Source organism: Caloenas nicobarica, chromosome 15, assembly GCF_036013445.1.
Source record: "Caloenas nicobarica isolate bCalNic1 chromosome 15, bCalNic1.hap1, whole genome shotgun sequence".
Lineage (NCBI taxonomy): Eukaryota > Metazoa > Chordata > Aves > Columbiformes > Columbidae > Caloenas > Caloenas nicobarica.
Genome location: NC_088259.1, coordinates 2,970,529 through 2,984,927, shown reverse-complemented (window position 1 = coordinate 2,984,927; position 14,399 = coordinate 2,970,529). Strand labels below are relative to the sequence as shown.

Below are 14,399 nucleotides of genomic sequence, written 5' to 3'. Positions count from 1 at the left end.
TCGAGTTTAAGACTTATCTATATTTTTTCATCATTCATGAAACACAAAGAACAATTCCATAAACATATAGTTCTACAACATGCTGGGAAGTGTTATCGCATGCTTAATCTAGAAAACATGTATGGCCCAAGGATAAAACACAGTACATACAACACCTCTAAAACCTATTTATGCATATGGGCATTTTAAAAATGATGTGCTGAAATACAAGGTGCCAGCCCCACAACACTGAACTTGCTAAAGCCAGTAATTTCAAACAGGACAGGTGAGGATCAGCTTTGCGTTCCAACCACATCTGTCCTTGGTAACAACAAACCAACAAGCTTCTGTAACATGAGACTCAGCTTCAGCTCTCCCATGGCTCATCCCCGAGGCAGACGCCATCCAGAACAGCAGCTGTACTGCCTATAGCGTACGTTAAATCCAGCAGCTAGTCCAGCAGCCGTCAGTCAGCAAAACAAATTTGAGAGCTGCCTGCTTATGCAACTGAGACGAAGGCACTTCGTCAGATGGGGTTCTGTTTCCTATCAGAAAGATAAATGAAAATAAAGGAGAAACACTGATAGGATTAATCTCAAACTCTTTTTAACACTTGCCCCCAGCATTTGCAGGGCAGGGATTCCCATGCAAGTCAGAAGTACAGTCTGTTGCAGACAAAACTGCAGAGCCACAGGTTCTTCTCTCCAGACAAAAGATCCAGGCTCAGCCAGGCGAGACTCTCCAAAGTGACCGAAGCCAATGGCCCACAGGCAAACTCCGGGAAGAGCAAAGGACTCACCAAAAACAGAGGAAAAAACCCCAAACAAAACCCCAGACTGCATGAAGACATTGCACTTTATCTGCTCTCCCCCGGCCCACACCAGTCATGTTCCAAGTAAAACAGTGCTGAAACTGAAGTGGACATATTCTGCATATCCCCTCCCCAGCCATTCATGTTTCCTTTCCTTAACTTAAAAATTGCTTGAAAAAAAACACAACAGAGGGGACAGCAAAGTGCATCATCATTGTATCATAAACTCTGTACCACAGAAGGATGTTTTGGATTAACGCACAGTGGTCTCTACAAGCATCACCCCCCAAAAAAAGATAAAAACAAGGAAAAAGAGCCAAAAATACTCAGTAGAAAAAAAAAACCAAACACGTTCTTAACTGCACATACAACCTAACTGTGAAGGCACATAGCCACACTGCGGCATCCCTTTCCTCTAGAAACGCCAAGCGTCTCCCTGCCTGAGCGCTTCTCACAGTACAAGCCATTTGGACAGCACAAAAGCAGCTGCTGCTGCAGGATGCTCATCTCAGACAGAAGGACGGGCGGCCTGGCAAGTGGTCTGTGCTGCAAACGGAACAGCTACACGGGATGTTTTACATTGAGAAGCAACAAACTCTCACCAGGATTCCACTGGCCCAGAGGCAACACACTGATCTCATTTTCTTACCAGAAAATACATTTCCAAATATATTACGTTTTAGCATAAATTTCTGTGTGTCAATATAAACGCAATGGGTGTTACATCATCCTGCCTTTCTCCAGGATAAATACTAGTTTCATTTTTGGCTTCTTTGTGATCAGAAAGGGTAGTTTTCCAGTCAAACTGCAAGTGTCAAAAACCAGAAGTGCTGCATAATTTGTCCAGGAATGTACAAAAAATGCACTTTAATCCACATTCGCATCTAGTCCATGGATAGCGATGTTTTCTCAGTGCTGAGTCCATTTAATGCTTTTAAGGTCAATTCCATCCTGCACCATTTCCCAGAGGGGGCTGTAAAGAAAGGAGAAAAATGAGGCCTGTTAAAATGCACAGGACAACATCAACAACAATAACCAAACACACAACTTCTTCAACTACACAGGCACTTAAGAGATACCAATCTTTCCTTCTGGAGGTCAGTGAGCTTCAGACAATCAGTCCTCACCCATCTCCTCAGCCCAAAATTCAGGAGGTGCGAGGGCAGGTTCTCCACCTCGTGTCCTGCTCCCGCTTTGGGCGTAAAGTACCCGTGTCTCTTAGAGACTGAGCCCTCGCATTTGACACTGTCCAGAGGAGTCAGGAGCCCTTCCGTTTCACCAAAATAAAACAACTTATCGAAACATAAACTCAATAATACCCCTTCTGGCTTAGAAACTTCTAGGTACTGCCATGTGCGCTTGCCCTACTCGTGTTCTTTCTCAAAGGCATGATCTGGGAGAAGGTTTTATATCAGGTTTGGTTCCTTAAAACTTTGCAACTGCTAAGATCAGGCCCACTCTAAGATCAGGCCACTCTGGCAACACTGCTTGCTTATGTACAGAGACACCACCAGAGATTTGAAGCAAACAATTCCAACTAAATCAAACTCTTTAAATGATCATCATACTTAAGAAGTCTTTTCATTCAGTAAGATGTCTCACCTCATTTCCCTCAGCCTCTTCACATGCTGTATGCACTTCTGCACTGTATAATCTACTTCTTCCTCTGTAGTGAAACGACCAATGCCAAATCTAAACCAAAGGAAAACCATTAAGGACTAGAATAATGGGCATACAGAGTCATAGAACAAATGCACCTACTTTCAGTAGAGAAGAAAAATATTTGGAAGCATTAGGGAAGATGACTCCACGCACCGTATAGATGAGTGAGCCAAGTCTTCGTCTGTTCCGATTGCCCGCAAAACATAGGAAGGCTCCAGAGAAGCTGACGTGCAAGCACTGGGGAAAGGGAAAGCAGGAAAATTTCAAATTCTTGTTCATGTGCTGATTCTACATTGAAGTAACACCTCGCTAATCTCCTCCAACAAAGAGCAGGTCACTTACAGACACTGAATATTACTGTGACTCTTTACAACAACCTCTATCAGCTTCCCCAGCCTCTTAGAAACCACCAGTGAACACAAGCAAGAAGAGGGGTTTCTGCTGCTGAGGAAAAGAATGGAAGGGGCAGGCACTAGGGGGGAATGAGGGTAATAACTTAGGAGCATGAGGTATGAGGAGAGAGCATAGATAGCACATAATAAACCCAGTGCCAAGCAGAAGCAGTAGGAATGCGGACAGAGAGGGAGTTGAAGTGAAGGCTGTGAAAAGGAGCCAAGACAGAACTAGCCAGAGAAGGTAACACACCAACAGGAACATTAAACAAGAAGAAAAGACTTCACAAGCTGCTGTTTGGCAGCAGAACAAATCAATGACAAACAGTGCACGGAGGAATCCAGCCAGAGCGAGATGATCCAGTTATAGGCCTCAGTAGACAACTTCTATCGTGAAGGAGGAGGCAAACCTGGTTCCGTGTTGTTACTCGATTTTTACAGGCAGCAGCACGCAGCACAAACCAGAGCTGTTTACAGCTCTCTGGTGCACAAAGCAGAGCCTCGGAAGAGATTTTTCAAATCACAGAAATGTCTCTGGCTTCAGAAACAGTCATGAGGAGACTTGTTCTTCCTGTTCATAGTATCAACACATTTCTAATTAAGATATGCTGACTGCTTTGTTCTCAAAGGTGAGAGAAGGAGGGCATCTTTACACCCCATTAACATCATCATACCCATCAGGTTTGCCTTAGTAACAGTAATGTTACTGGTCACTCCCACAGAGATGAGTCAGAGCTCCATAAAAGTGTATTCAATTTTCCTTCTGCTTCTGCATTAAACACCAGCACTAGGAGCTACTTGAATGCCAATACTTGTCTGGCCTCACTAGTTATGATCTGCCACTCGTGTGAAATCCGCTGAAGGACAGAAGCTGCTCAAACGCTGGCAGCCTTTAGAATGGAAGTGTCACCAGCAGGTACAAGCCAAGGCTACTCAGATGGCAGGTAACCAGTCTGCAAGGCTGGCAGGTAGGAATTTCTAAGGAGTTTTTTATTTGTTTGGTTTTGTTTCAGGATGAGGAAATTTAACCTTCATTTGAAATGTATCACTTCAGAGAAACACCATCTTAGAATGCAATCAATGCCAGGCTGACTTGTCAACTGAACACGCAAATACAGGGCACAAAGGAGACCAATCTGTAGTTTGTATTTCCATTAGCAGATATTATTTTCTCTCCAAAATACACTGCTATCCTTCCCACACATTCCACCTACCTTCCTGAAGACAGAGCCACGTCTTTCAGAGCCATCAGAAGACTCTCCCCTTCCACATATGCAAAAGATAAATTGATGCATCCTACATACAAATAAATTAGATAGAAAAAATAACTTGATCAACTGAAATCTGGGGCAAATCCTACCCCATACGGCAGCACTTGCACAACATGTAGCTAAAGCGCATTATTCAGTCATGGCCATTAACACAGGAGCTAGATGGTTCCACAGGCTCAGGATTGTGCTCGTTACCTGGATAACGATGCTCTCTGTCTCCATTCATAACCACATCAGGAATTTCACTCATTATTTTTGTAACCAGTCGTTCTGCCAGTTGGGAGATTCGCTTATGGTCATACTAGCAAAGAAACCAGAGAAGAGACCAAAATAAAAACCAGTGTGGAGTTCGACCTGACTCAAACTACTTTGTGTCATCAGCCATGAGCAGACTGAAGCAACTGGGTTTGGTTAGACTGGGAGAGAACACATCTGAAACAAAGAGAAATTGTCACTTTGCCTACTCAGGAGACTGTTTTAAAAGAGAATTACCAGTTTGGTCCTAGCTAGCTCAGCCTTCAAAACAATTCTAAACCATTCAGAAAATTCTATACATACAAGCTGCCAAGTTGACTTTCATCAAAGCCATGAGTTCTTTGTGCTTTAAGACAAGTTAGGTAAGGCATAAGATGACACGTTTTGCAAGACTAGAAAGGGCACCTATTACAGTAAGTGCCCCTTATTTGCCTAATAAAGACATGGCCTGGCAAATGACGGGGGACTCAGCTTTTACAACACAAAGCCTATGCAATGAGAACTGCCCATGTGCAGTGTCTCCTTCTAGCCTGAAAAATGAGGTAATTTGCACTAAGAAGCAGTAAGGTATGGTGTCAGCCCTGTTGCACAGACACAGCCATACACACCACGTGCAATTCACACCTGTTTACACGCCTGAAAAAGCTTCGGTGGAAAACAAGGCTATTGCAGATATTACTTGGTTTAGAAACACCAAAACTCTGCCAGGAGAGGAGGAGAATCCAGATGTGAGGCTCGTGCAAAATTCAGGCTCTGCAGCCCCTAACGAGGCTTCCAGAGCCTCCACTTGGATGGTGGATCCCTGCCTGGCTCCCAGGAAGCAGCGTGATCCTTCGTGCACAGATATCTGGCTTATGCATCCCACTGGCACTCCAGGGAAGGATTTTTAGTTCCAGCTGCAAGTGATGCATTAGTGCTCACAGGGGCAGCAGCACACGGAGGCTCAGACACCAGACCTACCAATAAACTTTGCTGTCCAAGCTAGGAAAAATAACTAATTTTTCATTGCAAAGCTACAGTGAACTTGAACTTACATACATTTAATAGGTATGATAATGGACTAGGTAGTCTTAATTTTTCAATATACATTACATAAACATGATTTATTCCATTTCAGAGATGCTGCTAATACATGTGTGCAGAATGGGACTTAAAGCCGTATTTCACTAAAACTGCCAACTGTAAACCTGTTGTAGAAAACCGTGATTCAAACCACTTGCACTGGTTTGGCTGAACCAAGGTAATTTTCCATGAGCTTAGTTCATTTTCTTGTTGATAGCATGGTCCTTTGTTTTGAACGTAGTTTGAGAACAAGAAGATAGCACCATGGGATAGAGTTAATGTTTTCTTCCAATAACTCCCCAGTGTTTGGGACTTAGCATGAAAGAATGTAAGAGCTCACTGATGTTGGTACTTACTGATGGGGAAGCCAAGGTCGTCCCTCAGTTTCTCGTGTTTTGCAAGTAAACATTCATAATGCGGGGAGGAGCAGATCCAGGCCAGCTGACTCAGCTTGGCCAACACGACTGTTCCACACCATGAACCTCATATTCCATATTTAAGCAGGAAGTTGCTGGGAATGGCTCTTTCCTTGATGGTCACTGTCCCTGAGGGGGTCCTGCTCCTGTTCCTGTGCCCGGGGCTCAATTCCTGTGACATCCCTGTGTCCTGCTCTTGATCTCCACGTATTTACTGAACTTGCTGTGCTCACTGTGTCTGCCCTCTGGTGCTCATTGCTCGGAGCACATGTTCTAGTGGCTAAGTATTTGCTTTGTATTGTTTTTCTTTTACCATTATTTTATTAAATGTTTCTATTTCAACTCCCGAGTCTTTCCTCCTCTTTCCCTTCCTTCCCTCCAGAGAAGGACAGGTGAGTGAGCAACTGCTTTGCTGTATAGCTGCTGGCCCAGGACTAAACAGCAACACAACTTCAAGAAAAAATAAACTTCAGAAAGATGAAAATCAACTTCCAACTACCCAAAAACATCCCTGAAGATCTCAAAGAATCTACTTGATGTTATAACCTGAGAATCAAATTTAATTCAGGCTCATGGACACAAAAAGACCTAGATAATCTGGGACTTAGCTGGCCCTGTTACATTATTTTCTGGAATCCAGGACAAAATTTTTCTCCTCCATACCTCCATCTCTTGCTGTGCCACTTCACAGGCTGCCCCCAGGCCCACCGCTAAGGGAGTGGGCACGGTCCCCGACCGCAGGCCCCTCTCCTGGCCCCCCCCGCTCTGCAGGGGCTCCAGCCGGACGCGCGGCCGGCGGCGAACGTAGATGGCACCGACCCCTGGAAAACAAGGAAAGCTGTTTTAGTACACACCCAGTCCTGAAAGTATGAAAAGGCACTTCAGGGTTTGGAAACATTTCTTATTTCCACAGCAAATACATATTTGGACACCTCACTGGAGAAAAACATAGTGAACACACACAGAAGCACAATATTTTCTAGGAAATGGTGTTTCTTCTCACTGTTCATGTTCCTCTTCGTTCAGGCTCTCAGAGCTTCAGCCCCGGGAGAAGTTCAGTTCCTCCCTGTGCGCTTCAGCCACTTAAGGACTCAGCACTTCCCCCACTGCTCACAATTCTGTGCACAGATGAAGTTCTCCCCTTTTCACTGAAGTTTTTCGGTGCAAATACTTCATTCACTGATGTCCCATTACTGACTGGCAACTGAAAGCTCTAGAGCTCCTTTCCTGGGATTACCAGGCCAGCACCGGTCCCAGGAGTCCTCTCCCTTTCTTCTCATTAGGTAAACTCATCAGTGGCACCAATTTCCAATGGGCAGATTAGATGAGCCTGTTTTGACAGCCAGCCAATTTCACTCTCTTGTCTCCTCACCTAGAAACCCGATTTCCATGTCTCCATGTGCCTTGGCACACCTACCAAATGACCATCACCACAGGGAGGATGGTGGCAACTTCTGGTCTTAATAAGCTGTGAAAATTTATGTCCATCACTTGCTCTAAGTTATTGGTTGAAAACTTAGTCCTTGTCCAGAGATACGTCTTCAGCTCTCAGGAGAGTTCATAAAGAAAGACAACATATTGGAAAAACAATTTTGCCTGTTGTTTCTGAATAGCACATAGAATACAGCAAACCTGATCTCTGTCTTTCTACATACTAAGTGGACCGCAACAGTGATAACAGCTGAACTTTTACTATTTGAGCATCAACTAGAAAACCCACAGCCAGATTTTCAACCCCATTCTGCAAAGAAGCAGCACAAATGGGGCTGGGGGGAAGAAGCCATTGGAAGTAGAAGACAACCAAAATCACTAAGAATTTAAACTTTTCAGCTCCCTTTTGATCTCCTCGTTCCACATTACACTTGGGTCTAAGCTTTGCCTTATAACCCTGCAACTTCATTTCAACCGTTTCAGCATCAATGCTGCTTCACACCAAGCAGATGGCTCCTGAAACGCCACCGCTCCTCACGCCGGCACCATCAGAAGATGCTGCGAAGGCACCTCAGAGCCCAGCAGTTCTGCAGATCCACTCAGCGCAGCGCTACGTCTGGCAGTCGTGCCTGAACTACCCCACGGTCAGTCCAGTGCCAGCACTGGAATAGTTTTCGACAGTTTAAGTAACAGTCACTAGGACAGACAGGTTTGAGTTCATACCTTGTGTAGTCACCTTAAGGCAGGCGTGGAAACAACAATTCTCTAGAAAAGCACTTCAGTAAGTACCTTTGGGCCCGTAAATTTTATGGCCGCTGATGCTCATTAGATCAATTTTCATGTCGTTGACATCCATCGGAATTTTACCAATTGCTTGTGCAGCATCTGTGTGGAAGAAAACCTTACGTGCGCGGCAGATCTCACCTGTAATAAAAACACAGAAGCAAAACCCCCACATTACCTCATCTAATCGTTATGATTCCAATGGTGAATCTAAAGCATCAGCTGACAGCAGAGGCCAGCTCTGAGGTGACAAAGGAAGAAATGGGTGCCGTCACGTTTCTTTTACAGTGAAGTGTCTAAAGCTGTGTAGGAGCTATTGCAGCTGGTGCCTCGCTGGACACAGGTTTCGGCAGGTCAGCAGGTAAGACTACGGTGAATTTCTTCAGCTGAGAATTTAAAAAGACTTCTGATGTCAAGAAGTGAGATTGTCTGCAAACCCACGCCTACCAGGTTTAAGTACAAATGGCTGCACGGGATATCAAAGTTTCCCCTCAGCAATGATTCCACAGCTGGACAAAATTAAAATTTTTTTCTTGATTCTTTTTCTTCTCAGCATCAGTCCAGTACAAGCCAGCTTTACTTTCAAGTTCATATTTGCCAAGTATTTTTATGCTATTTCCTCTATTTTCCAAGTTTTGCAATTCTCAGCTTCAAACATGTTCTCAGAGTTGTCACTACTCCTCACACACACTGACTACTCCCACCTGAACTCCCTCAAGCCTGTAATCAGTGTTTTTGCATCCAGAGCTAAAATAGACTAAGGAACAAAATAACGTAATGTTCACGGGCAGTGAACTTAAATATTATTTATTTTTGTCATCAAAAACCTCACAACTCATCTTCCACAGTCTGTACCCAGCACAGTCGCACTCAGACCTCTCCTCCGCAAAAGTTCAGCATCAGCTTTCACAGGAGTTGTCCTCCTGTGGCCCAGCAAGAGCCACATTGCTACTGCCAATAGCCAGCCTCATGCTAACCAGGTCTTAGGCTGGCTCTGCAAAGCCTCGGTCCTGGCCTATTAGACCTGCTATCAAGGTGTTATAAGAACTTACTGTGGGAACCAGAGCTTCGTACCAGGTATCTCTGGCATTTAAGCGCAGGAGAACAGTAACGGTATGGACACTATAAGCACAGTAGGAAAATAAAGAGTCCTCAGGCCTATAAGCAACTCACTGGTGGTCAATTATTTGTCGGTTAAGAAATATAACCTTGAAGAGCCTCGGGGAAAGCGCTGCTCTGAGGACAATTTAAAAAAATGTAGCATCTAAGCAAGAGTAAAATCAGCTGCACAACAGGCTAAGATGCCTGCACTGCCTGGGGAAACAATCCCCTCCAGAATCACACAGTATAACCTTCAGGACACAAGTCAAAGCCTAAAAACTGTCAGCAAACTCAAACATCTTATGAAACGACATCTTGGATATGATGGGGACTGGAGCGGGGAGTTGTCACTGTCATAAGAAACATTATTGAGGAATCACTGAGGGATGCAGGGAGCTGCATGTGCCACCGCTCGCCCTGCCCGCTCCAGCTCTGCCCTCCCCTGCTCCAGGTCCCTGTCCCAGCTCAGGGCCGGGCTCACCCTCCCCCCGCCTCCTCTTCCAGAAACCCAGCTCTTCCGCAGCCTTTTGACCTTCAAACCAACTGTTCATGCCTGCATATGGCAATACTGGGGGGAAAAGTTGTCTATGTGTGGTGCCCATGATTCCCCTCCCACCCCAAATTCTGCATGTTTCTCCTCTACAAGTGCTTAAGAAACCATTACAGTATGTAAACTCAATTTGGCCAGTTATTCTGTGCAATTTTTTCATGCATCATGTAATTCAGAATGAAACCAGAAAAACTGCAGCTGATCTGTAGTACAAGGCTATAATTGCTGCAATACTCACTGTAAAAGTACTGAATTTTGTCCTCATTTCCCTTTAAAAGAACTTTTTATTTGGGACAGCATTATTATTTATTCCTTAAGCATACTACGCCTAATATTTTGCATCAGTAGCCCTTAATTAAGTAAAATGAAGCAGGAGTGACATGAGCTGGCCCCTGGAAGCCACGGGGTACTTACCGATGTCATGAATTGGCTGCTTTACCCCTATTTCATTATTCACAGTCATCACAGAAACCAAACTTGTATCGGGCTGAAACGCAGCCTCCAGCTCCTGGTGAAATATTCAAACAGACAGAAGCTGTGACTAACAGCAGAAGCAAGATTCCTGTGCACACCTCCAGTCTGCCAACAAATCTTAACCACCAGCCTCTAACTAGTGCTTTGCCAACAACTCGCTGGGTTCTCTAACTAGTGCTTTGCCAACAACTCGCTGGGTTCTGATGAACCATCCTGCTGAGAGCACCAACCCACATGAAGATGAGAGTCCCGCAGGAAAAGGAATGAGATCACTTGCATTTCAGCATGTCCTACCCCCGGTATGCCCTGTGCCACCTGGCTGGATTAAATCAAGTCAGAACAGGCTTTTGCTGTCTCATACACTTCTCTGGACTATTTTCTTTAATGAATTAACCACCCATGAAACAGCTTAAGCCACAAGCGAGGCTGGCTCTAAAGGAACCGCGCTTTCCACGGGGAAGCGTCATGCACAGGAGGAGCCTGACAGCAAAGTTGTCAGAGAACACAACTGACGCTTGTGCACCCGCAGGCCTGAGCCCTCCACCCCACCACACACACATCACCGCCTCACGCTGAGGGGCCAGAAAGGAACCCGGTGCTGCCCTGTACCACGGGACACAGACGACGAAACAAGGCGATCCAGCTCCTGCACCCCAGGACTGCGGCAGGACACCCAGAAGGGGCAGTTCCTGGACAGCAGTGGGGAGTGTTGTCATTGCTGTGTCTGACGCCTGGAGTAGCTCAGGTGATGGAATTTCACCGCTACCGCCTGTAACACAGCAGCTGCGTCCCAGTTGGGTACAGGGTTCTCTACAGGGTGTGCAACAGCTCCACCTGCACAGCTGTGAATTCATCCAGAGATGGATTTTTTGATTGAGAAAAAGTCTAGAGCACCAGGCAGAACAGAAAATCCTTCTCCAACTGCGACGGAGATTTCACTGTGACTCTCACTCTGCCCCGTGAATTTTATCATTCTTTCCTCACCATCAAGAGGACACAAGGTCCTCTCGGGCATCAACTTGAAGCAAAAATCTCATCCATTTTCACTTTCTGTCAGCAAACAACCTACCTTCAAATCTATGAGTCCATTTTTTTTAACAGGTAGATAAGTGACCCGAAAACCTTCTGTCTCCAAGAAACGGCAAGAATCCAACACGCACTTGTGCTCTGTCTGTGTAGTAATGATGTGCTTTTTTCTGGATTTATAGAACCTTGCAACACCCTGTCAGGCACAATCCATGAACAAGAAATTTGCTGTTAGACCACTAAAGAAAGCAAGTGTTAGACAAAATGATTGTAAAAAAGACACTGCTATTTAAATGTAATTCATTTGAATCTTGTCTGTTTGCCCCAAAGTCATGAATCTAAAATGTACTGATATGTAATTCAGACTGTATATTTCCACCAGCACTCATTTTTCAAAGCACCTCCCTTTCCAAAAGGCCTGTGAAAATGTTAAGTGATGTAAGCTCTAGACACTATTAACAGAAAAACCTCTCAAAAAACATTCACGATGGAGTCATATGCAATGAGAAGTCTGAACAACCACATACTGAAGGTTAAAACACGACCTAGTCAGAGTCAGAAAATAGTCTGGAATCAGCATCTCCACTATATTTCATAATAAAGATTTTAATTATGTAAACAGGAGGACTGTACTTGGTGCACGTAAGATAAACATGGTCCTAAAAACCATGCCCTGGCCATCCCCATATTTCCTCCACGTATGTAGCAGAATAAAACAAGGAGTGAGTCCAGGAATGCAAATATTTCCTAACTACACCAACATATTAAAATTCAAATTGTTGAAAGATGCATACGGCTCTTAAAAGCATAATTTTAACAAAATGAATAACTATAAAACTTTTACCTTAAGAGCCATGTTATTTGATTCTGTTGCACCACTGGTAAATATAATTTCCCTTGAATCAGCTCCTATTAAATCTGCAACTTGCTGTTTAAAAAGAAATACGAATTTGATTTGTTACGATAAAATACAATGAACTCACCAAAGCAAAACACACACAAAACAATTTTAAGAATGCCCCCTTCAGCCTTGAGAGGATTACAGCTGGTAACTAATGAAGTCATGTACAGGTACAATAGCTGAAATATCTGCCTTAATAGAAAATACATAAGGAATTCACAGTCATTAGCAGTAGTGGTATTGAGCACTGGCTTGTCATAAAAGAACAAAAAAGTTAAATAGACAAAAACCCAGTAAATATTGCTTCCAAAAAAATGACAAAGACCCATGCCTAATCTTAGGAAAGTTATAAAATATGAAGTTAGCCCAGTTACTGCAGCAGCACAATTGTGACATCAGGAAATCAAAAATCCTGAGGCACCTTTGCCTACTGGTTTCTGCCATTTCAGCTGCTCTTATCTCCCTATTTTGTCATGCAATAAATCTGCTAAAGTAGAGCTAAGGAACCGGGGAGCTGCTAAACCCAGCCCACAAAGAGCTAACTAACTACAACGGTTTTATTTTGATTTTCTTTCGATGCTGGAGTGCGGGTGCCAACGTCTCACCCTTCTCGCCTTCTCCATGGCGGCCTCGCTCTCCCAGCCGTAGGCGTGGGTCCGGGAGTGGGGGTTGCCGTAGTAGGCGGTCAGGTAGGGCAGCATGCTGTCCAGCACCCGAGGATCCTGCGGGACACGAACACCAGCTCAGAAATGGAGGAAAAGCATCTCTGCCTGTGTGAAGGGGAGTGGTCAGTAGGTCGAGAGAGGTTCTCCTGCCCCTCTACTCTGCCCTGGTGAGACCTCATCTGGAATATTGTGTCCAGTTCTGGGCCCCTCAGCTCCAGGAGGACAGGGAACTGCTGGAGAGAGTCCAGCGCAGCCATGAAGATGCTGAAGGGAGTGGAGCATCTCCCGTGTGAGGAAAGGCTGAGGAGCTGGGGCTCTGGAGCTTGGAGAAGAGGAGACTGAGGGGTGACCTCATTCATGGGGATCAATATGGAAAGGGGGAGTGTCAGGAGGATGGAGCCAGGCTCTTCTCGGTGACAACCAGTGACAGGACAAGGGGCAATGGGTATAAACAGGAACACAGGAGGTTCCATTTAAATATGAGAAGAAACTTCTTCCCGGTGAGGGTGCCAGAGCCTGAACCAGGCTGCCCAGGGAGGTTGTGGAGCCTCCTTGTCTGCAGACATTCCAACCCGCCTGGACACCTTCCTGTGTAACCTCATCTGGGTGTTCCTGCTCCGGCGGGGGGATTGCACTGGATGAGTTTTCGAGGTCCCTTCCAATCCCTGACATGCTGTGATTCTGTCCCCGTGGCACCCCCTCCCTGTGCCCTGGCATCAGCAGCACTTCTGCTGCTGTGTCTGGGTTTAGCTCGGGCCAGATCTTGAAAACTGGAGGTCACTGCACATTACAGATGTTGCCTGTGGCAAATACAAGTATCTGGAAATTATGTTCTGTGCCTTCTCACGTAACCTCAACGTGCAGCAAGGCAATCACAGAAAAATGGGGTTTTCTGAGCAGACAAAATACAACGTCCTAAAAAGCTAGGAAAAATGACACAGGTGAGTATATTTTGGTTAAATTAATTCCTTGCTGCCCCTCAAAGTGACACCCGCCCCGCAGGTGTTGGTGTCCCTGTCACCGGCCCCGGGAGCTGCACGGAGGGTGACCCGGGCCCCGATGTGCCCCGGGAACGGGGTTTCTTGCTATTTGTTGTTTGTGGTTCAAACGCCGCCGTTCCCGGAGCGCGGGGGGAGCCCCAGACCCGGGAAACGCGAGCGCTCCAGAAAAAAAAGGCCAGAAACAAACTTTATTGCTGCCCTTCCCGCTGCACCGTCCTCTGGGGAACGCGCGGCCCGGGGCGGCGGCTGCGGGAGCGCGGGGATCGGGGGCCGGGGCCGCGGGGAGAGGCCGGGCCCGAGCGCAGCCCTTACCAGCGGGGTGGTGGCCTGGACGTCCATGTAGAGCGGCCGGAGGGCGCCGCCGCCATCGCCGCTTGGCCCTGAGGGGAGGAGCGAGGAACGAGCCGCTGTCAGCTGCCCGCGGCACCGGCCGGGCCTGCCCGGGCTCCGCCCCCGCCCCCGCCCGGGCAGCGGCTCTGCCCCCCCGCGGCCTTACCCTTACCCGGTCCCGGTGCCGCTCCCTGTCTCTGTCCCGGTGCCGGTCGCGCCGCCGAGAGCCGCCGGGCGGGCGGGATGACCCGCGGGGCCGCCAGGCGCCGCCACAGCAGCATGGCGGCGG

General features: G+C 46.3%; 1 protein-coding gene across 2 annotated transcripts; it reads right to left on the bottom strand.

The window, feature by feature from the left end:
- On the bottom strand, positions 1–14,398 carry NFS1 (NFS1 cysteine desulfurase). Of its 2 annotated transcripts, none has more exons than XM_065645478.1 (13): positions 14,277–14,398; positions 14,093–14,160; positions 12,720–12,836; positions 12,058–12,141; positions 11,257–11,409; positions 10,128–10,221; positions 8,069–8,203; positions 6,512–6,669; positions 4,311–4,416; positions 4,059–4,140; positions 2,606–2,689; positions 2,393–2,482; positions 1–1,763 (listed from the first exon to the last, which is right to left on the bottom strand). In XM_065645478.1, exons 1-13 carry the CDS (start codon positions 14,389–14,391, stop codon positions 1,700–1,702), a joined length of 1,350 nt encoding a protein of 449 aa, XP_065501550.1. In that variant the 5' UTR covers positions 14,392–14,398; the 3' UTR covers positions 1–1,699. The 2 variants fall into 2 exon arrangements, with proteins under 2 accessions (XP_065501550.1, XP_065501551.1); XM_065645479.1 differs by having other exon boundaries at positions 14,283–14,398.
- Position 14,399: the final 1 nt, after the last annotated feature.

Excerpts from the sequence above, each read along its gene's own strand:
- NFS1 (XM_065645478.1), bottom strand. The coding sequence starts at position 14,391 with ATGCTGCTGTGGCGGCGCCTGGCGGCCCCGCGGGTCATCCCGCCCGCC. Across the intron at positions 11,410-12,057 it reads CAAATAACATGGCTCTTAAG|GGTGTTGCAAGGTTCTATAA; the intron begins GTAAAAGTTTTA and ends TGTGCCTGACAG. Across the intron at positions 2,690-4,058 it reads GTGGCTCTGTCTTCAGGAAG|TGCTTGCACGTCAGCTTCTC; the intron begins GTAGGTGGAATG and ends CCCTTTCCCCAG.